Below are 22,944 nucleotides of genomic sequence, written 5' to 3'. Positions count from 1 at the left end.
GTAATATGTGCTGTCATCTACCCCAATAATTCTCATAATTTCATAATTTAAGTCCTACCAATGACTCTGACAAAGGACTTGTGTACTGCCACTATCAAAACAAGTGAAGGGTATTTATATTTTACAGGCTGCTTGTTCTCCTACATTTCTCCTACATTTAAATATACAATGAAATTTTAATGGCCTGCTCTGTGTCCCACTACCTGAGCCTGACAGTGGCAGTTCAGACAGGGGTGCTGCTCACAAACGTTCGTATCTCAATTGGCTGGTTAAGTGTTTCCTGTGCTACCACATTCTTGTGTCTATTTCGTTTCAGAGGAAAATCTTTTCCAACCGTCCCTGAAGAAGCCAGGAAGTGAATCTGAGAGTAAATGTAAATCGTAACTGCAGCACCACCCTTTCTTATACTTAGCAGTTATTGATCCCAGTTATGCAGATAACTGTTCACTCTTATGCAAGATAGACTTTTCTGTAGACAAACCTCCACTTTATTATACACAATATTATTTGCCCTTATTTTTGTTGACATATCATAATGTTAAAATATATAATGGAATTCCTTTTGAAAACATTATATAGGTAGTTATGGTTAATTTATGTAACAGAGTAACAGAATAACAGAGTTGGAAGGGATCTTGAAGGTTTTCTAGATTAGGGGGTCCCAACCCCTGGTCCGTGGAGCAGTACCGGGCCACAGCATGCCAGCAACCATTCTCCACAGACAAGCAAAGCCCCAACTGTGGGATGCAAGCAGCATACAAAACCACGCACCCTCCGGTCTGTGGAAAAACCTCTCCACGGAACTGGTCCCTGGTGCCCAAAAGGTTGGGTACCTCTGTTCTTGTTCAACCCCCTGGAATATAGGGGAGACCCTGCCTGCAATTAGTGCAGGTTCGCATCCCACCAGGCTCAAGGTTGACTCAGCCTTCCATCCTTCTGAGGTAGGTAAAATGAGGACCCAGATTGTTGGGGGCAATAAGCTGACTTTGTAATAATGCAGCTTGGGGTTTGTGTGAAAGCCCTAATAAGCAGGCATATACATAGAATGAAGGCTACTGCTAAGCTTGTAAGCCGCCCTGAGTCTTCGGAGAAGGGCGCGATATAAATGGAATTAAAATAAATAAATAAATAAATGTATACCATTCCAGACAAGCGTATACATAAATATGTAATTACACTCTCTCTCGGCCCAACTCACCTCAAAGGGTCACTACGGGGAAAATAGGAGGATGAAGGAGTATTACGTAAGTTTGTTGCCTTGAGTTTTTTATAAAAATAATAACAGCAGATTAAAAATACATAAATATTGAAGATAGTTACATATATTTTGCACCGTCAGGCATGCTGTTTCATTAAAATAAAAATACCGTGTCTAATAATGCACTTGGACAGAAATCATGATAAAATATGCACGTTCTATGTTATTAGCAGGTTTGTAATTTCACACATTTTTTCCCCAGAAAACCTTCCGGTTGAAAATATTGGGACCAAAATGTTCCTTGCTCTAAGAAAAATAACATCTACCTTAGGCTGAATTTGATTTCTGAGAACCTCAACATTTCTGTGCAGTCTCCTGATAAAAATATGGAAATAATTTACTGCTTAGTTACTTTACAGTGTAGTTTACAGTCCTGGGTTCCTCAGTGGTTTCCCTTGTTATTTCACCTTTCATACAAGCAGGTGGCAATACCTCAGATTAGGAATGTGTACAGGGGGTGGTCAAAAATGTCAAGGGGCAGTTGCTTGTATGCATTGCACCTTTATGCCCAGCATCTTGGCATTATTGACTGCACCCTAAAGAACCTTTGGTTCAGATTACACAAATCATGATGATGCTAGTAATTAATTATTGGGTTAAACTCATGTATCATCCCACCTGGCCACTCTATTCTTCTTTTAAGTGATAGTTTCCAGCCCCCTTGGCAGAGGTTCCTTAAGCAGCAGCTCCATTCATGGGGCCTTTCTCAGATCATTTTCTGTAAACCTGGGTGGTCTCAGGCTAGAAACTTGATCTACCCAACCATTACATGGAACTGAGCTGCAGTATAATTTGAACTGACTGCCCAGTTTTTCTGCTACCAAAGCCAAGAAGCTTCAACCTCCAAGAGGCATGGCTCTCTCTCCCCAACTTATTCAGACTACTGCTAGGTTTTTGTAACAACCTTGTTTCTGCACAATGACAGGGAAGGTCTCCCAAAAACCAAAGGCCCATCCTCTGTGCCCCATAAAAGGCAGAGTTACCAAAACACATTCTTTCATAGTACAGGGTTTTTTTATTTTTAAAATCCCCTTTTATCAGCAATCTCTGCACAATCAGACATGTTCCATATTGATTTTCTGCTTGCTGATCAGGTCTTTTATACAACATACAATGCTACAAAGAATTATTTAGCATCAAACCTTTGGCAGGGTTGAAGATGGATTGTTATTTATGCTTATTTATGTTCATTTTGATTCTCTTTTTGATCCCTCTTGTATGTGTGTGTGCTGTCAGCAGTCTCACCTGTATATAGGAGCAGAGCAGGACTCCCACTCTTAACTTTATCATTTGTTGTTGCTAGCTGCAAAGTCATGTCCGACCCATCGCGACCCCATGGACAACGTTCCTCCAGGCCTTCCTGTCCTCTACCATCTTCTGGAGTCCATTTAAGCTCACCCCTACTGCTTCAGCCACCTCATTCTCTGTCGTCCCCTTCTTCTCTTGCCCTCAACCTTTCCCAGCATTAGGCTCTTCTCCAGTGAGTCCTTCCTTCTCATTAGGTGGCCAAAGTATTTGAGTTTCAAAACTTTATCATAGTACAGTACAAATCAAATAACCCAGATCTGAAGCTGGAAAACACCTTTGTTTTGGGGGGTTTTTCAGAATGCATATCAAGAAAAGATAAGCAGAGGCTTCCTTAGCAATGTGCTGGGGTGGGGATGATATTGTGCATGAGCTCTTGGGCGTGGCAGATTAGCTAAAACACACAGCTCTGCAGTCCGGTAGATGGCAATGTCTGGGAGATGGCTGTTGCTATTCAAACCGATATAATAACTGATAGGACAGATATTAAAAATCACTTGATAGGGCCTGTTCTAGGTCCACTTCTTGACAGTTGTACAACCCTGACTTACGTATCAATGAAGAATAATAAAATATAATTAAGCAACTTATGACCAAACTGAAACCGACTTTCTGTGATGGTTCTCAAGTGATGAATTCTCAGTGCTAAGACATTTGCAATGTTGTCTCACTGATTTTGCACAAAACAAATTGCTCCGTTAAGTTAAAGGCTGTATTCATGCATTTAGTAAAACCTACTTCAGATTGTGCCTTGGGCTCAATTATTAGGACATATTTATCCTTAAAGAACAAATGGCAACATGCAAATTAGCTTATGGATGTAATGGAAATAATGCTTTAAGAATTGAAAGAGATGTAGTGGTAAATTGACTTGATTCAATTTAGCTATATTTTCTTCCTCTTATATCTTTCATTTCTTTTCCACTGTACACAAATGTGGCTTAGCTTGGGAGGAAAGGGCATGTGTGTGTGTGTGTATGTATGTATATAAGGGACATGTATGTGTATGTATGTATGTGTATATATATGTATATAAGGGATGCGGTGGCTCAGTGGGTTAGGACGCTGAACTTGTCGATCTGAAGGTCGGCAGTTTGGCGGGTCGAATCCCAAGTGCCGCGTGACAGAGTGAGCGCCTGTTACTCGTCCCAGCTTCTGCCAACCTAGCAGTTCGAAAGCACGTAAAAATGCAAGTAGAAAAATAGGGACCACTACGGTGGGAAGGTAACAGCGTTCCGTGTGCCTTTGGCGTCTAGTCATGCCGGCCACATGACCACGGAGACGTCCTTGGACAAGCGCTGGCTCTTCGGCTTTGAAACGGAGATGAGCACCGGCCCCTAGAGTCGGAAACGACTAGCACGCATGTGCGGGGGAACCTTTACCTTATATATATGTATATGTGTACATATATATGTATATATATATGTGTGTGTGTGTATATATATCTATATATATCTATAAATCTATCCAGTGCTTTTTTTGTAAAAGAAAAAGGTGCTGGAACTCACACATCATACAGCCCACCTTGCTTACCCTACAAGGTTCCATCGAAAAAAGGTGCCGGAACTCCGTTCTGAGCGTTCTATGAGAAAAAAAGCCATCTCTCTCTCTCTCTCTCTCTAGTTAATAATAGTTCAGAAATGGTTTGCCATTACCGTATCTTTTCCCATTTTTTTTTCTCCCTTCCCAATCTCATCAACAGCTCTGAGATGATCTCTCATCCAAACACTAACCATACCCAAGCTTTTGGCGATAAAGGTGACTTAAAAAGAAGCCAGCATTCATAAACGGCCAACAATTTGCAGACTGCGGTCCTCGAAAGGAAAGGGAAGCTAGAATTCCCACAATTCACTCGGGCGTAATCGTAGAACCACATCTCCCACAAAGACTCGCGCTCGTTTCCTCTTCAGCCCTCTCTCCCGCGCTGTGACACATACAGGGCGACGCAAGGACATTGTGACGCAAAGGGGGGGGGGTGAAAGTTCACGCCGGTGTCTGTCTATATTCGCTGGCGGAATTGATACGGTCGAGAGAGAGAGAGAGCGGCATTTCCACCTGGTCTCCCCCCGGCCTCCCCCCCATGGCGACTCGCTGGCTCCGGGAAATTTGGCAACTGGGAGTGCGGGGAGGGCTGAGACCGAGGGCGGCCGCGGCTGGCTGGTGAGCTGAGCGATGGAAGAAGACGGGGGGAGGGCACGGGAGGAGCGGGACGAACCCAACAGAGGGGTTCGGAGCTGGGGTGAAGGACCCTCCAAAGAAAAAAAAAGGCGTTGGGATGGTCAGCTTAGCCTAGCCCAGGGGTAGGCAAGCTCGGCTCTTTTATGACTCATGAACTTCAACTCCCAGAATTCCTGAGCCAGCTATGCTGGCTCAGGAATTCTGGGAGTTGAAGTCCATGAGTCATAAAAGAGCCGAGGTTGCCTACCCCTGGGCTAGCCCATTCAAAAGAGGGGAGCAGAGTTCGGGGGTTTCCCCCTCTCTTCTTGGCCGGGCTTCTAGGCTTTCCCCAGGTGTACGGCCAGCAGATTCAGCGGGTGGATCCTTTAAGCGTTGCTTGTATAGGAGAAGATTGACTCAATCGGGAGATTTCGGGGGCGGGGAGGGGGAATCGTAATAGCGCGTGTCGTCTGGAAAACGGATGAAATTGAACAAGGACCTGTGAAGTCCTTGTAAGGAGGCTGAGTGTTTTTGGGAAAGAAAGGACAACAGGAACCAGTACACCTGTGCTCCTTGCTCTTCGTTCAGGGGGAATAAAATGCGTAATTTGTAGAAGAGGGGTCTTCGAACTTGGCCCTTTTATGACTTGTGGACTTCAGCTCCCAGAATTCCTCAGCCAGCGTGCCTGGCTGAGGAATTCTGGGAGTTGAAGTTCACAAGTTATAAAAGGGCCAAGTTTGAAGACACCCCCCCCCCCATGTAGAAGGTCATCGCAGGAGTAAATGGAGAGAGGCTCGGGAAAGCAAAATAGAAGTTAAAATGGAAAGGGAGGCCTCCCAGTTAGAAGACTTTTAAAAGAATCCTGTGGGATTTTATGGCGAGTTACTGGTGATAACGGTGATCAGAACCTGGGGCAATAAAAATGGGAATATTACATTACATTACATATTACACTATGAGATCTACTGATTGTGTTTCCCTGGATGTGGTAAGAGTTTCTATTAATGAATGTGTACCTGCAATGAAGGAAGTAAATGGAAAAGACTATGCCTCCTTTAAAATAAGGGTTTGGATATAAGCAATGTATAAATGGCAATCTCTTTGCAGTTCAGGGCAATAATGCTGTCTTCTAACATGACAGTGATGTGTGTTTATCTGTTATATTTTTATGAGTTCAAAGTAGCATACATAGCACTCCACCCTCTATTTTCCCTCACAACTATCCTATGGGGTAGGTTTGGCTGAGAAATACTAACAGAACCAAAGTCAGTCAGCTTCACTGGCTGAGGGTGGACTTGAAGCTGTGATTCAACTTCTTAATTATTAAGTCACACATACACAGTAAGCATCAAGTTCCATTTTTAACTGTCTGAAGTGCTCTATGAAACAGATTGAAAGGGTTTTTTAAATTATGTAACTCTGGTTTATTTGAAATAGTAACAAAGAGAACTCAGAATGTGTGTGGTTGCTTCTGTGCTAATCTATAATTTTGTAAAGAAAATTACTTGGGGCTTTTAGACTGAAGTTTGATTCCTGCTGGTTTGGTAAAGCTTAAAGGCCTGCCTTAGCTCCAGCAGCAACTTGAAAAGTTTCCAAGCTTAGAAAAAGAAGCTAGTTGGACAATGCTGTGTTTTGATTTTGGTTTTTAAACTGGGAAAGTTTTCTTTGCAAATTCTTTGAGATGAAATGTTATAGAGTTGAGGAAAAGCTGGTACCAACAGAATCACTTCCATTATAGACATTGACGCCCTCTGTGCCCAAATGCTTGTACCTTTTGAACTGCTTCCTAGTAATTGGTATTCTTTCTTTACTTCTGCACTGTGAGTTTCCAAACAGGAAGCACACTGTATGCAACATACTGTATGTGTGACTAATCATGCTTTTGTGTAGTTGTGTTAATGACCAGTCAGTGATCTACCAAAACAAGATTTTTATCATGCAGAAAGTTTACAGTCAACAGTTACAAACTCGTATCATATTTAATCCATATGCATGTATGAATTAAATTATGAAGATCAAAGCTCCCCTTTCTAGTCTTATCTTCTATGAATTAAAATGTGATGTTATAACCTAATGCAGGGATGTCAAACTCAATTTCATTGAGGGCCGCATCAGCATTGCAGTTGCCCTCAAGGGGCCAGGTGGGTATGGCCAGGGTGGGTGTGGCCTACTGGGTGGGCGTGGCTAGAGTGCATATGGCTTACTGGGTGGGCGTGGCCAGCTCTACATCATTCGCCTCAGGGGTGCCTATGGGGGCCTGGGCAGGAGTGGGACAGATCTGAGGGTCTCTGGCAGAAGGAGGGTCTCTGGGCCAGGGCCAAGGCAGTGGGGGCCGTTCCCTCACTGTTTCCAGGATGGCTTTGTGGGCCACATGAAACCACATCGTGGGCCAGATCCGGCCCCCAGGCCTTGTGTTTGACATGTCTGACCTAATGAGAAGGGCCATTTTGTTTTAGGTAGAATGGTCTTCAGTCACCATAAGGGCAAGGTTGGGAGTACAGTATATGGCTGTCCAGATGTTGAACTACAGGTTTCAGCTCCCCATCTGTTTAAACCAATTTTAAAGGCATTGGGATATTGCTCTTCTTCTAGGTTAATGTAATGAATTGACAGGATTTTCAGGAGCTTGACTTATGAGCTACATTTCCTTAGTCAAATCAACACTCAGCCATATATTCAGTCTACAGCTTGATATAGTTTATATGTTTGAGTTTCAGTTTTTTTCCCCTCATGTGGAATGAAATTATTTTTTTAAATTTTGTAGGTCTTTTATAAAGTAAGAGGTAATGAATTGAATGGGTTCATGTCTTTTAGAGGAAGATGTTTTTTTTAATCTTCATGGATATTTTAACATTTATTTGTTGTGTTATCTCATATCTGGAAATGATTGTTCCTTATGAGGGCTCATTTTCCCCAGAAATATCCTTTAGCATTTTATAAAAAATATATATCTGAAAATGAAGTGTCCAGTAATACTTTGAATACCTAACCTTTTGATTGTATTATTGCAACAATGTTTGCAAAAGACTTCCAAACAGGATTTGGTTTTGGATTTGGTTTCCCAATGAACATACTCCAAAGTACTATTTCTCCATATGACCTGGAACTTAGTTTTAAACTGGAATTAGTTGTACTTGAGAAACGTTCCAAAATAATATATAGTGTAGTGGGAGCGAGAAACTATATACATGGCTCTTCTAATGTTTCTTAGCTTCTTTTTTCTCTGAAAATTGCATGCAGTTGTGGGGGTTAGTTTGGAAGCACAGTACGTGTATCTAACCGGATGTGTTTGAAGAAATTTGAGATTTTTATTGGAATGATGTTAATTAATATGTAGATTTTTTTTAAAAAAAAGTTGTAGCATGCTTTATTTTGGGGAGTTAATTTTACCGGGTGAAAAGGACCTAGGTAAAAAAAATGAAGTGGCAAATATCAGGTAATATTATAAAGAAATTAGTTTTAAAATGGTCTTTTGAGATGGGCTAGATAGAAAATACATTATTACATAAGAATTCCAAGATGCTGACTTACGTGCACATGTTGGGATAATTCACAATGTTGTCTGTTTACTTTTGGCTTAGCAGGGCAATTGATTCCAACCACAGTTATATATGAATCATGGGTTACACCTTAGTAATACAAATGAGCTAGGGTAATGTGGCTTATGCAACAAATTCAGACAAAAGTATGCCTTAGCATGATATGTGAATCCAGTTTCTTAAATTAGAAATCTTATTTAGATATACTAGCTTCCTCCACGTCACCTTTAGAAACATTTGAGCTATACTCCGGCAGTGGCACCAAAGGCAAATGGGTATTAGGGTGTGTGCTTAACGATTCCTGAATGTTTGTTGCTCTGCAGTGTTCATGTCTTTCCCTCTGACTGTTTGCTGTGCTATCCTGTTGCACCAGGGTAAGATTTCACCTTCAAGGTTAGAGTCTGGTAAAAAATCTCCAGGCAAAGCATAGATTGAAATAAGGATTCTGGATGCCCACAAGTCATGGATGCTGGTAGATGCAGCTTAGTACCTCAGTTAACTTTGTGGGGGACAAACTGATGGCATTTAAAGCTTACTTACTTCAAATGATTATGCCAGATGAGGAGGTTCATCTGTGGTGTCTACAGGATATCTGTTGTTTTAACTTTTTTACGTTCGTATTCACAATTGCTTGCTTGGCAGTATTCCCAGGTAAATGTCTTAGCTAACCTGCTGAGCAGCTATTCTGTAATTGCCATTCTTTCCACATTTTTTTTGTTCTTGAATATGCTGCAATATATTTTTTGTACATCTTCTAAGTTAGATTCCACACCTCTTTTTGTCTTGCATCCATCATACTGTGGTATATTGCTACATATTAATGTCCCCCCCTCTTTTTTCTGAAAAAGGCAATTAAGGCAGATTCTTACTTTTAGATCTCCAGATGTGTGTTAGGCTGCAAATTTCATTATGCTTAGTCAGCATGTTGATGATAGAAATTGTAGTCCATGCACCTGGATGGCACCAGACTGGAGAAGGTTGTGACAAAAAACACCCCCTCAGCTGCTGTTTTCTGAAGCAAAAATTATCGCAGACCCAACTTGCTCATGATGAAATTTAAACCAAAGAGAGGAACAGGGGACATGTGAGGGCTTTTCTTCAATTCATTGGTCACCGTTTTAAGTAACCTGAAAGCTTGTCGATCCAAGGAAAAGGTGTTTTTTTAAACCTCTGGTGACATTAAATCTGACAGGAAATCTATCCCTCTTTTCATAGATAGGGTTTCCACTAGGCATCCTCAATATTTACTTGTTGAATAAAGGAGCTTAGCTGCTGCTGGGGGGAAGGCTCACCGACAATAATTATGTAAGTTAAGCTAAGCTGGCCTGCAAAAAGGACAGAAGCTAGCCAACGTGGAAGACAGCGCAGAGGCTTTGCATTTCTGATCAGTCCTGCCAACTGAATTTTAGGAAGCATCATGGGAAATTGAGCAGGAAAATTGCTATCTCTTCTTTAATTAAAGTGTCTAATAATTCCAGCTGGGAGTCAGTCAGGGTTTTTCTGGCAGAAAGAACTTCCCATCCTAAAGCAAAAGAGGTGAAAAGGCCAACATCTAAGAGCCTATCCTCAGTTGCATCTAACTGCAGCATAATTATGTCCCAGCAACATCTTTTTTTTTTCTATTGTGTCCTCACAATTTTGGCCTCATAGAGGCAAGTCATCCTTAAAGTAGTTTCCCCCCCTTTATTTTGATACACGTTTTTCCATGGATTCAATCAGGTGCACCATTCTTTTGGGTGGTGTAAAGAGAGGACCATTGGAGATGGGATCACTCCAGCATCATTGAACTGGTCAGATTGGTCTGGCATGATTCTTCTACAGACCCTCAATACCATCTTCTGGACTATTCTGTATTGGATAGCAAACAACTCCATTTTTTTTCAGGAGGGATTTCTCCCTGTAACCCTCAGATTGGTGAGTCTGATCTTCTGAGGTCAGTCTGAACAGCGGCGATCAGTGGTGGCAAAGAGAGGTAGGGCTGCAAGGTGAAGTGAGAAGAAGAGAACTACTGTTTATTAATTAATGACCCGCTCTCTGTGCCTGTCAAGGCTGCTTTTGAAAACACATTTAGCAGTCTTCTTTAACAGCACTGAACTTGTATCTAAAATTGCTACTTGACAACACGTTGTAAAACAAGTAGAGTGGAAGGTAGCAGCCAAGGATTTAGAGAAATGTATACGTGATCAGATTCACTTTTCCAATTTCTGCAGGAGTGAAGATGGTATTGATATATACAATTTAAGTTTAAGTTTAAGTTTATGGAATTTATATACTGCCCTTTTCCCGTAGGACTCAGGGTGGTTTACAAAGTATTTAAAAACGTCAATACAATACAAAAGTTAAAAACAGTTAAAAATAAATTTGATCCCTGAAAAATATAAAACCCCAATTAAAAACTCTCAGCCTGGGCCGGAAAGCTCAAAGAGCCAGGTCTTCAGGTCCCGGCGGAATGACCAAAGGTGGGGGCAGTCCTAAGCTCCACGGGCAGCTGGTTCCAAAGGGCAGGCGCACCCACTGAGAAGGCCCTCCCCCTGGGTGTTATCCGCCGGCAGTCTTTTACCGGCGGCACCCTGAGAAGGCCCTCCATGTGGGAGCGCACAGGACGAAGGGAACTTGATGCCGGCAAGTTCCCTCAAATATCCCGGACCCAAGCCATTTAGGGCTTTATAGGTCATCACCAGCACCTTGAATCTCACCCGGAGGGCAACCGGAAGCCAATGCAGCTCGCGCAGTAGAGGTGTTACATGGGAGTATCGGGAAACCCCCATCACAACTCGCACAGCAGCATTCTGCACCAGCTGAAGCCTCCAAGTGGTCCGCAAGGGCAGCCCCATATAAAGAGTGTTGCAGTAGTCTAACCGGGAGGTCACGAGCGCATGGGTGACTGTGCGTAGGGCATCTCGGTCCAGATAGGGTCACAACTGGCACACCAGGCGAACCTGGGCAAAAGCCCCTCTGGTCACGGATCCTATGTGATCTTCAAAATTGAGCCGTGAATCCAGGAGGACGCCCAAGTTGTGAGCCCTATCAACGGGGGGGTAACACCTCACCCCCCATCGTTAAAGATGGAATAGTCTGGTTAACCCGAGATGCCGGTATGCATAGCCACTCAGTCTTGGCAGGATTGAGACGAAGCCTGTTTCTCCCCATCCAGACGTGGACCGCCTCCAGGCAACGGGACATCACGGCGAGGGCATCACTGGGTTGGTTTGGGGTGGAGAAAAAAAGTTGGGTATCATCAGCATACTGATGATACCCCACCCCGAAACCACGAATGATCTCGCCCAGCGGCTTCATATAGATGTTGAACAGGAGGGGAGAGAGAACCGACCCCTGAGGAACTCCATAAACGAGAGGCCTCGGGGCGGATCTCTGCCCTCCCGTCAACACCGACTGCAAGCAGCCCAGGAGATAGGAGGAGAACCACCGTAAAACGGTGCCTCCCACTCCCAACCCCCTGAGACGCCGCAGTAGGATACCATGGTCAATGGTATCAAAAGCCACTGAGAGGTCTAATAGGACTAGGACAGAGAAACAACCCCTGTCCCGAGCCCGCCAGAGATCATTTACCAGCACAACCAATGCTGTCTCCGTGCTGTGACCAGGTCTGAAACCCGATTGGTACGGGTCCAGATAATCAGTTTCCTCCAGGAACAGAGGAAGCTGATGCGCCACCACACTCTCAACAACCTTCGCCAGAAAGCGAAGGTTGGAGACCGGACGATGGTTATTTAAAACAGCCGGGTCCAGGGAAGGCTTCTTGAGGAGGGGTCTCACCACCGCCTCCTTCAAGGCAGTGGGGAAGATACCCTCCTTCAAGGAAGCAGTTATTACTGCCTGGAACCAGCCTCGTGTCTCCTCCCGAGCCGCATAAACCAGCCAGGAGGGGCACGGGTCCAAGAAACAGGTGGTGGAGCTCAGCCTCCCCATAATCCTGTCCACATCATCAGGGGAATAAGGATCAAACTCAGTCCAGATAACATGCTCAAGACCGTCCGATTCCTCCACATCAGACTCCACCCAGTCAGAGTCTAAGCTGGCCCGGATCTGAGCGATTTTGTCCGGCAGATGATGACTAAACTCCTCGGCCCGTCCCTGTAAGGGGTCCTCCCTCACCTCCTGGTTAAGAAGGGAGCAAGTTACCCTAAACAGGGTGGCCGGGCGATTATCTGCGGACGTGATGAGGGCAGCGAAGTAGTTAGCCTTCGCCGTCCTCATCACCGCAAGATAAGACCTTATAAAGGTTCTTAGCTGCAATCGGTCAGATTCGGATCGGCTGGACCTCCAACTGCTCTCTAGACCCCGTCTCTGACGCTTCATCACCCGGAGCTCCACAGAAAACCATGGAGCCCAGCGGGATCTGCGCCGAGTCATGGGTTGCAAGGGTACAACACGGTCGAGTGCTTCGGTGGCTGCCCTTTCCCAGGCATCCACCAAGGCACTGGCCGGGTTGTGAGTGAGGGCGATGGGTATAGACCCAAGCGCCATCTGGAACTGTTCTGGATCCATTAGGCGCCTGGGGAGGAACCATCTGGTCGGTTCCGCAACCCAGCAGTGGGGGGTAGCATAACGGAAGACCAGTCGCAGGAGATGATGATCAGACCATGATAGGGGGACAATAGCTGGCAAACCCCCTCCCAGATCATCCAACCACTGTCCAGATAAAAACACCAGGTTGAGAGTGTGACCCCCCACATGAATCGGGCCATGAATTACTTGGGTCAGGTCCATGGCCATCATGGAAGCCATGAACTCCCGAGCTAACTCCGATGACCCTCCCAGGGCAGGCAGGTTGAAGTCACCCAGAACTATAAGCCTGGGGAACTCTACCGCCAACCCTGAGAGGGCGTCGAGCAGCCCAGGTAGGGCTGTTGCCACACAGCTGGGTGCCAGATATGTGAGCAACAAGCCCATCTGAACCCGAGAGCCGCATCTCAGGAGGAGGGACTCACTCCCGCCTATCTGGACAATGGTGGTCTCCCGCAGACATAAAGTCTCCCGAATAACCACCGCCACCCCACCACCCCTACCCTGAGCCCGTGGCCGGTGTAGCACACGGAAACCTGGGGGGCATTATCCTGACATTGATGACAAAATTCAGATTGTAGTAACTCTGTTGAACAACTTGTACTTTGGGGAGTGGAGTAATGTTTTTCCAATGCTATTAAGTTTAATTTTCACAAGTGCAGTTATGATAATCTGAGGAATTGCAGATACAGTGATACGAGAGCTTCAGAACCAGAAGTAGATAATCAGAAGCCCTCTGAAATTCGTAGACTACGATTTTTACAGTCCTTTTCTTCTAACATTCCCGCCCCCCCCCATTTCTCAAGAGGAACAAGAGCATTTGCCCTTAGAAGTTAATTACCCCACAGTTGTAGTATGTGTTGTGCGTATTTCACATTATTGTGAAAACCAACTGAACATAAATCAGAACTTCCCTCCCCACATTATATGTATGAGGATTTGCCCACAATGTACATGTAGGACTTCAGTCCAGGACGCCATGCTAGGTCATGCTTGTAATTTACTTTACTTGCAGCTTTCTGAATCAGCGGGTGATGCCTCTGTTAGGTTATTCGTGATCAAAGGATGTTGAATTTAGACTCTGGGAAAGTTTGGTAGACTTCTATGCAGGCCAGCTAATCCTGGGGATCTTTCAGTTCCAGGTATATGCCATGCTGTGGAAGTCTGGTGATCCGAGACCCTCATACTATCAGCAGTCTTGATTGGGATCTCAGTGGTCAGCACAGCCGGACATTTATCAGCTTTACAGGACCTTTCACCAACAAACGGAAGGAATATTCAGAGAGAAGGATCATTGGGTGAGCTGACATGGCTTGCATGAGGGTGTTTTCATGATGGAGGGAAAATGTACACACTGTCTCGAATATCATTTTGTATGACCCACACGAGCATTTACTTTGGTAACAATAAACAATATAGAACTCTAGGTTTTTAAGACTAGAAATTTCATAGTCCAAAGCAACTGAAGAGGACCTATTTCTAATGTAAGGGATAAAAACACAAGGCAAGACCCATGGTATCCAAGTTATGGTCTGCCTAATTCAGTGTCCTCTTTCCCACAGTGACCAATCAAGTTTTATAGGAAGCTAAAGCAATACAGGTAATCAGTTTAGTGACTGTTCAAAGTTACAACAGCCCTTGAAAAAGTGACTTATGACCATTTTTCACACTTATGACCATTGCAGCACCCCCATGGTCATGTGATTTACATTCGGATGCTTGACAACTGGTTCATATTTATGACGGTTGCAGTGTCCCCAGGTCATGTGATCATCTTTTGCGACCACCTGACAAGCAAAATCGATGGGGAAGCCAGAAGGATTTTCTCTGGTGGAATTTTGCTTTATTAAATTTATATATTGCCCATTTGGTGGAGCAGTGGGCTAATGCCTCCTTAAGTAACACCAGCTGCCTGCAATTAGTGCAGGTTCGCATCCCACCAGGCTCAAGGTTGACTCAGCCTTCCATCCTTCCGAGGTAGGTAAAATGAGGACCCAGATTGTTGGGGGCAATTAAGCTGACTTTGTAATAATGCCGCTTGGGGGGGCAAAAGCCCTAATAAGCAGGCATATACATAGAATGAAGGCTATTGTAAGCCGCCCTGAGTCTTTTGAGGGCGGGATATAAATGGGATAAAAAAATAAAAAAATTGATAAGTGGTTTGGAAACATGGATTTTATTTATTTCTTTATTTGTAGCAGGCTGCAATCATATCCAAGATTGTGAGTTTGTTTGTTATCATCTGCAGTTTCATAAGCAGGGAAAGTGTTTGGGAGAATTTGCTGATAAAAAGAGAGTCCCAATGACTTTCTCTCCTTCTGTTACCCTGCTCCTGCTCTGTCTCCTTCTCTCTGCCAGTTCTGTATCAAAGATCTTATTTCTCTGATATTTTTTAATTTTTTACCACATTATTAGAAAGTTAAGAATAGAGTACAAAGAAAAAAAAGAGTAAAAACATTCTAGAAACATATTTTTGTCATACTTTCTCCCCTTCCTTTCTATTTATTTCCCAACAGCTAACTTAAATATTTCTATTTTTCTCATTGTTGTACTGTGGTTACTTCTTTGAAGCTTTGTGTCGATTTTATCATAGTTTTTTTATTTGTTCCATTTCTGTGTCATATTTCAATAACCATTTACAGTTATAATAGTCCCAATAGATGACCTTGGGCTTGTATAAGTATTGCAACTTCTGTATTTTTATCAAGGTTCTTCCTCCTTTCTTGAAATCCCTTTTTATCCTTCAAGCAATTTGTAAATACACCAATCATAGTAAATTTGTGCCTTTGCCGAGCAATTTTCACTGTGTCTTTAATCTCTATTCTGAATCTAGATATACTGTGCCAAATATGCATAAGTAATTAAACCTTTCTCACTGCACAGTAATTGTCCTTGAAATAGACATTTGACAATAAAGTTAATGGTGAGATTTGCAGGCTTTGCTTTTAAGAGATTCCATTTTTTTTTCAAAATTTATGTTATGTTATTTTAAATTTCTTTTTTAAATATAGATATCTATACGATTGAGATTTACATGGAGTTTTGCAAGACTTGGAAAGAGGCAGATATTATATTAAATAATTTACTGCCTGTCTTGAATAACAGAATGCCTAAAATCTCCAAACAGCAGAATATATCAATCATAGAAGGAACCAGGCTCTATTTCTTGTACATTAGTTCTCTTTGATGCAATGGAATCTCAGGGAATAAGTAAATGAAACATCCATCCTATTTCTTCCATTCTCTTGGATTTGAGAAGTGGAGAAGAAATGTTCACAGCATAATAGATATTCCAGCATCCTGTGGTATGCATGTACCTATGTCACTGTAGACATGTGCATCATTATGGACGTAACATAAGGAGTAACTCTCTCTTTATTTGCAGTTACTCCATGCAGGAAATGTATGGTGTGGTGGCCAATGTGAATGAATATAAGGAATTTGTTCCATGGTGTAAGAAATCAACGGTGGTCTCTAAGCGAGCAGGACATGTGAGGGCCCAGCTGGAAGTTGGATTCCCTCCTGTTGTGGAACGTTATACCTCTATTGTGACACTGGTGCAACCCCATTTGGTGAAGGTGAGTTGTGTATCAGTGGGTTAACCAGGCTGATGATACTTCAGTGTTACAATGACAATAACAAGCATTGCATAATTAATAATTTGTCCTGGTGCCTCATAATTTGGAGGGAAGTTTGATGAATGTGGTGGCACTGGCATTGAGAGAACACTTAATAGAAATTAAAAATATTGAAAGTGCTCAACACTTTCCATAAACACGACATATGAAGCAAGATACTCATGAGGCAGACTTGAGATACCTGTTTCAAATACAGGTTGATGGATAAATCTTTATCCAGAGCTGCTGCTGTTAGAGTGGGGATGGGAACTCTTGCATTCTATTGGCCTTCCCCATTTCTGCTGTCCTCCATGTTGAGGACAATTCTGGGAGTTGTTGTCCAGCATATCTGGAGGGCGTCAGTTTGGCTAATTCACACTGTGGGTTTTGCTGCCAACATGAATCTTTGCTATTATTTTCTCCAGGCAGTCTGCACTGATGGGAAGCTTTTCAATCATCTGGAGACAAGCTGGCGTTTCAGTCCTGGCATTCCAGGCTATCCTCGCACCTGTACCCTGGACTTCTCAGTAAGCACACAAAGGCTAATGGGATTCCTCATTAGCTCTTGCATAAATGAGGACTGATTTGGGGGCCCTGCATCCATCGGCTTTTAAAAAAGGTGGACTTTCCATTACTACTGAGAAAAATCTGTAAGATCCTAGTTGTGAAGGAACTAGAACTGTATTCTGGTGGCAGAGATGTTTCTGGTACTGGTACCACAAGCCTTCATTTCCTAGAGCTGTTGAATGAATTCCTTGAAGCAGATTAGGGAACTCCAAGGTCATTCTGGTATGTTACTTCTCTGGCCTCCAAACTCTGCTTGCCAAAGGCAGTCCACCTAGTAGATTCCCCTGTGGCACCTACTATAGTGGAAGCTATAGTGTGTAAAAGCAAGAAACCATTCCAATACCTGGATAAGTATGCAAATCCTTTACCACACATTCCATTAGGTTACGACCTTAGCTGTAAAGATCTCCCTTGCCAAATTCAGTTCCACTAAAATCTAGATTTTATAGATGAAACATAAGGAGCATAGGTAAGTCACGAACAAGTCAGCCAAGTGCTGTCTTTATGGCAGTTGCTGACTTAGTTCTCTGTCAGTCCTGAGATAGTTAGAGAAAGTGGCATTTCTAATAGTCAAAGTTTAGCTAGATGTGCAACATAAACAGGAACTCTTTGGGGTTCTGTGTCATCCCGCTGGGCACTATTGCTCTGTACTTAGAGCCACTCTTGATGCCCAACTGAGACTAGATTGTGGTCCTCCTTTCCTTCTGCCTCTGCCCCAACTAGAGATGGATCGGCACAAAGTAGATGTCAGATGGGCCATCCCAATTTATTATCACAGTAATACACCCCTGGGCAATTTCTGTAGGAAAAAATTGGAGCCTCGTCAGTTTTCAGCAAGTAGTTGTACATAGTTTTTATAAGTGTATTTGTAATCCCTGCTGTACCTAAGAGTGCTCTGTGTAGTCTCTCCTGATTTGGAATTTCAAAATTATTCTTCCACAGCAAATCTTTTCTAGACCCTTCTCTGGAGCAAGGGGAAGGGGCTTTCTCAATGTAAAATGACCTAGCTTCACTGTGGAAAAATGATCTTCACGGTAGTCCAATGTGCTGTTCTCTTTCCTCAGATCTCTTTTGAATTTCGTTCCCTTCTGCACTCGCAGTTGGCTGCCGTTTTTTTCGATGAGGTAGTAAAGCAGATGGTGGCAGCCTTTGAGCGTCGAGCAGCAAAGAATTACGGCCCCGAGACCCGCATTCCTCAAGAACTCATGTTCCACAAAATCCATCAGACGTGAAGGGTGCCTGCGGCTTTGGTCACTTTGCGGACACTTGAAGTTGGGTGTTTGCTTGCAGCATCCCCAGCTGTTTGTTTTTATCTATTTATTTGGTTTCTCCTGATATCCTCTTTAATTTATCCACTGGGCCTGGTGTGATGACCAAGACTTATTCCTAAGGAAACGGCCAGAGTGCCATGTTACCCCTGGAACAGCGTCTCAGTCTTCACTTTTATTTTACCTGACAGGACTTTTATGCTGGGTCTTTTCTTTTTAGCATACTTTATTTGAAGCTTCTTTCTATGAAACATACCACTGTGGCTGCCTTAGACTGTAGTTTGTTCTGTTCCTTGACTTCTTCAGAAAGAGTTAACAAAAACTCATTTAAGTTCTCTCAGTGGGCCTAAGGACGACCAGTTGAAAATTGTGCTTCTTAAAACATGTTTTAAAGGAAAATACCCCAACAGTCCACTTCTTGATAAAAAGAGAATGGCCTTCTACAGGTTGTTGCCCTGGGGGTGGCATTGGCATTCTTTGGTGCTTCGGATTCTTCCACCTTTCCTATTCATCATTGGGTTAGGTCAGAAAGAAATGGCGGCCACTTAGCTGCTCAGTGAGTGCCTTTTTGCGGGAATGATGGGGGTCAAGGAAAGGCTTTCTTTTGGAGTTGGGATTATTTTAGAAAATAGATGTTGCTCTTAATGAAAGTATTTTGAGATAGGAAGGAATGTGAGGGAAAAGAGAGTGGTCCTATTGCAGGACCACTGAAGCTTTCTTTAATGTCCAGCTTGTACGGCCTTCCAAGATGATTTTATACCACTTTCAAAATTCAAATGTGACCCTACCAGCGGACATTTTGATTGCAAGCACTTCAGAAGTTCAGCAGCCGGGATATTTTGGGAGTAATTAAATCAGCAAAGCCACTCTATGACCTAACTGGCTGTTTCAGTTTACTCAGCTCCACCTCTGCTGCTCTGCATGAAGAGACTGGAAAATGGCATTAGCAGGCTGACGGCTTCCACTTTGAAGAAATAGTTCTCGTCTCTTCAAAACTATGGTTTGTCTTCCATCGCCTATTTTTCTACCACGAGTGGCTGTATCCGTTGTGGTTCAGTGAAGATGAAGCTTCCAGGGTGAATGTGGGAGAGGAGCAATTAAGCGTCACATCGCCAAACAGTTTGTGGGAAGAAATTTAGCTGGAATCTTCAGCAAACCGGCTCCAAGATGAAAGAACTCAATTCCTGGCTGCTGTACTGGCTATATCCCCATTGTGGGTATCCCAAACCCTCCCTTTCCCCACTCCATTAACACTAATTTTGTATTGTCCAGTTTGGTGTAAACCCTGTCCCCTTTCTAGTTACCAAGGAAATTTTATTTTTGTTAAAAGCACTATTTGCACAAACCATGCGTGTGCAGGATTGCCAAGGCTAGGAAGAGTGCACCACTTTGGCTGTGTTTCTGTGGAGAGAGTGAACAAGCTCCTGCACAAGTGTCTCTCCCATGTAGGCTTGGGTCATCCTGAGCGTGATGCTAAAGATTGTGGGGTGTGTGAATGTGCAGTTTGATGAAGATGCAACTTTGGGGGAGTGCGAGAGAAATTCTAGTGCTTCAATATGTATATTTTTATGGAAAGGGCTGGGTATCACTGTAACTCATAAAAATGAATAAATGTTTTTGGGGGGGTTGTCTAAAATAATATGCCTAAAAGTTAGGCCCTGCTTCAATGTGCCAAAGGCATTTTGAGAAGCCTTTGCCTGGGAAGTGTTTACAGGGTAGGAGGAAGGAACTATTTTTGTGTTGAAGGAATAGCTCAACAGGAATATGTGACTACAATGATTTTTCTCAGAACTTTCTCCTTAGGACCAGAATCTCCAGACTTAATTTGTCACAGATAAAAAGTCCATCAAGTTTGAACAGTGAGGAGTGAGTAATGCACAGATCCAGGGGTGAGATAGAGCATGTACTGGGGGTGCCTGTCATGAAGCAGATTCCTTTAATGAAGTGGGGGGGGGGGAAATCTGCCTGGGCTACTTCTGTCTGTGGATTGTAATAGTTGCCAAACTCTGGGAAGGAATTGCTTGATGCAAAGCAGTTTGGCTTTGAGGCAATTCCCATGTATCAGTCAGCTGCAACTTCTCTTCCTGGGGTTTGAGTGTTGGCTCCACTGTCATAACAGAGTTATGTGGATCTGGCCCTATAATGGCTACCTTTTTCTCAGCAAATTCCCAGCTATCGTTCGTATTTAAATATGCTCCTATTCCTTCCGCCCTCTTAAACTCATCAACTGCTTAATTCCTGTGAAATGCTTTGAGATTGTGGACTTGCTCTTTATCTTAAGTTTGTTGTTGTGTGCTATGCATGACTAGCTTCCACACACAGGGCACAGCCTGCACTAGTCTTTACGTCTCAGACAAGATTGTGTTTGTGTTTTTAAATTAGGCTGCCTGGAATGCTTGCCCTGAACAAGTATCTTCTCTCCCCCTCCTTTTAAAGAGTAGTGAAGTCGCTCCTAGGAAACTTCAAATATCTTAACGGTCTAATAATATCTTAAGTTATGATAGCATTCTGTCTTCCTCAGCAGATTGCATCTTGGGTTATGATTTTAAAAAGAAAGAAGGAAAAAGACTGCAACTTTAGAGATCTCCCTGACTAGCTGCCCTTGTTATACAAGGAGGATGAGCAGTTGGGCTAATAAAAAATAGTAAGTTTCACTGACAACAGAGCCTTTGAATTTAAATGCAATAATGCATGGCAGATTTTCATGCAGTATGTATAAACTGTAAGCAACACACCGTAAGTCCTGAATATAGTATATATTTTAATGAAGCTCAATTATCTGGAAGTATGGGGCATGTTCAAATGCCACTCTGCTGTAGTGGGTTTTTTCAGCTGCGTAACTGTACTATGAGGAACAAGCATTTCAAAACATTTAATATACTGGTATTAATAATAATGGAACTTAAAAGAACAAACATTTCCCCAAGGATTTTGAAATATATTCTTGGGTCACCTTAAATTGACCAAAGCTGCAAACCTGTTCATGCTTCCTTGAGATTGAATCCTGCTAAACTTGGTTAGATTTCTGCATTGTAATATTAAGAACTGCCCAGGTTTAGAACAACTGGATAGCTGTGCAACAGTCCAAGAGAACGATTAAGGGCAGTTTTGACAGCACTGGGATGATTAAGTGTGGCTATTGCTGCTCTCCAGGAGTAAAAATCAAACCAAAAGCTTAATGTATGTAGAAATTGGTGTCCAAAGAAACCTAGTTTTCTCTTTTTAAAAAGTTTCTAATTGCTAGGAACAACAGTGTTTAAGAGTCTCAGAAAGCAAGCAGCCACCTAGGGATCTTGTAGCTGCCTCCTGTATTTTCAAGATTATAAAACACAGAATTATGCAATATTCATACTGTTCATAGCGTTCCTAGAATACTAGTTTAGAATAACACTTGTCCTGGCATCAGTTTTACTTCTGAATAACAATACAGGAAGGCCTTTATTTGCTTTTCATGCTGAGATCAGCTACAAAGCTGGTTCATGAATGTAAGATATACCTCACACAATAGGTTTGTAATAGCCACTATGAATGCTGATTTCAGAGGCCCTTTTAACACAGGTGGATGCCTCTAAAACTAAAAAAAGAGGCAATTTTGCATCCATTATTTTGCTAAGAGGGGACCAAATCCAGCTGTTAACAAAGGTATGGTGGTTATTTTTAGTCACTGATAGGCAAATTAATCTTGAAACGTATTAGAACTTTTTCTCAAGGAGCACAATGCAGATTTGTAGCTGTTTAAATTATTTTAAATGAAATCCTTGAATCATTACAGTATTTTTTTTCTTTATCACCTCCACTGAAGTAGCTTTTATGCAGAACCAGTTATTTAAACTGGAGTCCCATTGAAATCAGATGGATGTTAAATTAGGACAACCAAAATCAGGCATTGTGGCATAGTTAACCAATTTATAAAGTGAGATAAGCAGGCTGTCCCGCCCAGGTGCTTTTTAAAAAACATTTTGTTCCTTAAATTTCATACCAGTTGTAGCATAGCTATAGTGAGGGGTTTTTTTGCTGGCATCTAATGAACCTGAAGAATATGTTTTCTCAAGTCCTTCTGTATTAAATGCCTAATGTTGCTGCTGTCCTTTGTCAAAACAATGTCTTAAATTTGTGCCTTCTGTTTCTCCCTCTGCACATATTTTTATTGAATTAGCTGTCTTATGTTCCTTAGCCTGGTACGTGCTACCTCACATTGTAAGGGAATGTTTATAGACAAAAAAAAAGTAGAATCATGCACAGTAAATGAAATTATTTTCCCCTATCCTTTTTCCTTATTTGATTATTGCAAAACTGAACAATCCCAACTGCATTTTTATAGACTAATAAAATGTTTGTGAAAAGATGCAGTGATTTTCCGTCAGACATTGTGCCTTATATGAGGGCAGTCAGCAGAACATCTTAAGGGTCACGGGACATTAGAAGGCAGTTGCTAAATAAGCACAGCAAAATTCCCCTTCTAGTGTAGGGAAGTATTTGCCCTACTTCAACCCCTGCTATGCTCTGGAAGTAGGGGAGGCCTGTCTGGGTGCTTGTATTCTCTCGTGCCTTCAATTCTATGAGAAATGATGAGCACCGAACTGCTTTACAACCTTGATAAACCCCACACTGCAGTGCAAGAGAGGCTAATTAGCACTGAACATTAAGCACTGATTTTGCGTAGAAGAAACCCAGCAAACGCTGTAGAATAGGCAACTATATTCAAG

At 42.7% G+C, this 22,944-nt stretch overlaps 1 protein-coding gene across 1 annotated transcript; it reads left to right on the top strand.

Annotated features, from left to right (window-relative positions):
- The first annotated feature begins 4,546 nt into the window (after window positions 1-4,546).
- Window positions 4,547-22,583, top strand: COQ10A (coenzyme Q10A). Its single transcript, XM_083353606.1, has 5 exons — window positions 4,547-4,723; window positions 13,923-14,084; window positions 16,172-16,364; window positions 16,829-16,930; window positions 18,035-22,583. Exons 1-5 carry the CDS (start codon window positions 4,644-4,646, stop codon window positions 18,200-18,202), a joined length of 705 nt encoding a protein of 234 aa, XP_083209732.1. The 5' UTR covers window positions 4,547-4,643; the 3' UTR covers window positions 18,203-22,583.
- Window positions 22,584-22,944: the final 361 nt, after the last annotated feature.

Source organism: Vipera ursinii, assembly GCF_947247035.1.
Source record: "Vipera ursinii genome assembly, chromosome: 2".
In the NCBI taxonomy this organism is placed as follows: domain Eukaryota; kingdom Metazoa; phylum Chordata; class Lepidosauria; order Squamata; family Viperidae; genus Vipera; species Vipera ursinii.
This window is presented reverse-complemented; position numbering and strand designations above follow the sequence as displayed.

What these genes read in the sequence shown, in the direction of transcription:
- COQ10A (XM_083353606.1), top strand. Translation starts at nt 4,644, where the DNA reads ATGGCGACTCGCTGGCTCCGGGAAATTTGGCAACTGGGAGTGCGGGGA. An exon ending in AGGGCGGCCGCGGCTGGCTG is followed by an intron (nt 4,724 to 13,922) that starts GTGAGCTGAGCG and finishes GGGATCTTTCAG; the next exon opens with TTCCAGGTATATGCCATGCT. An exon ending in TGCAACCCCATTTGGTGAAG is followed by an intron (nt 16,365 to 16,828) that starts GTGAGTTGTGTA and finishes TATTTTCTCCAG; the next exon opens with GCAGTCTGCACTGATGGGAA.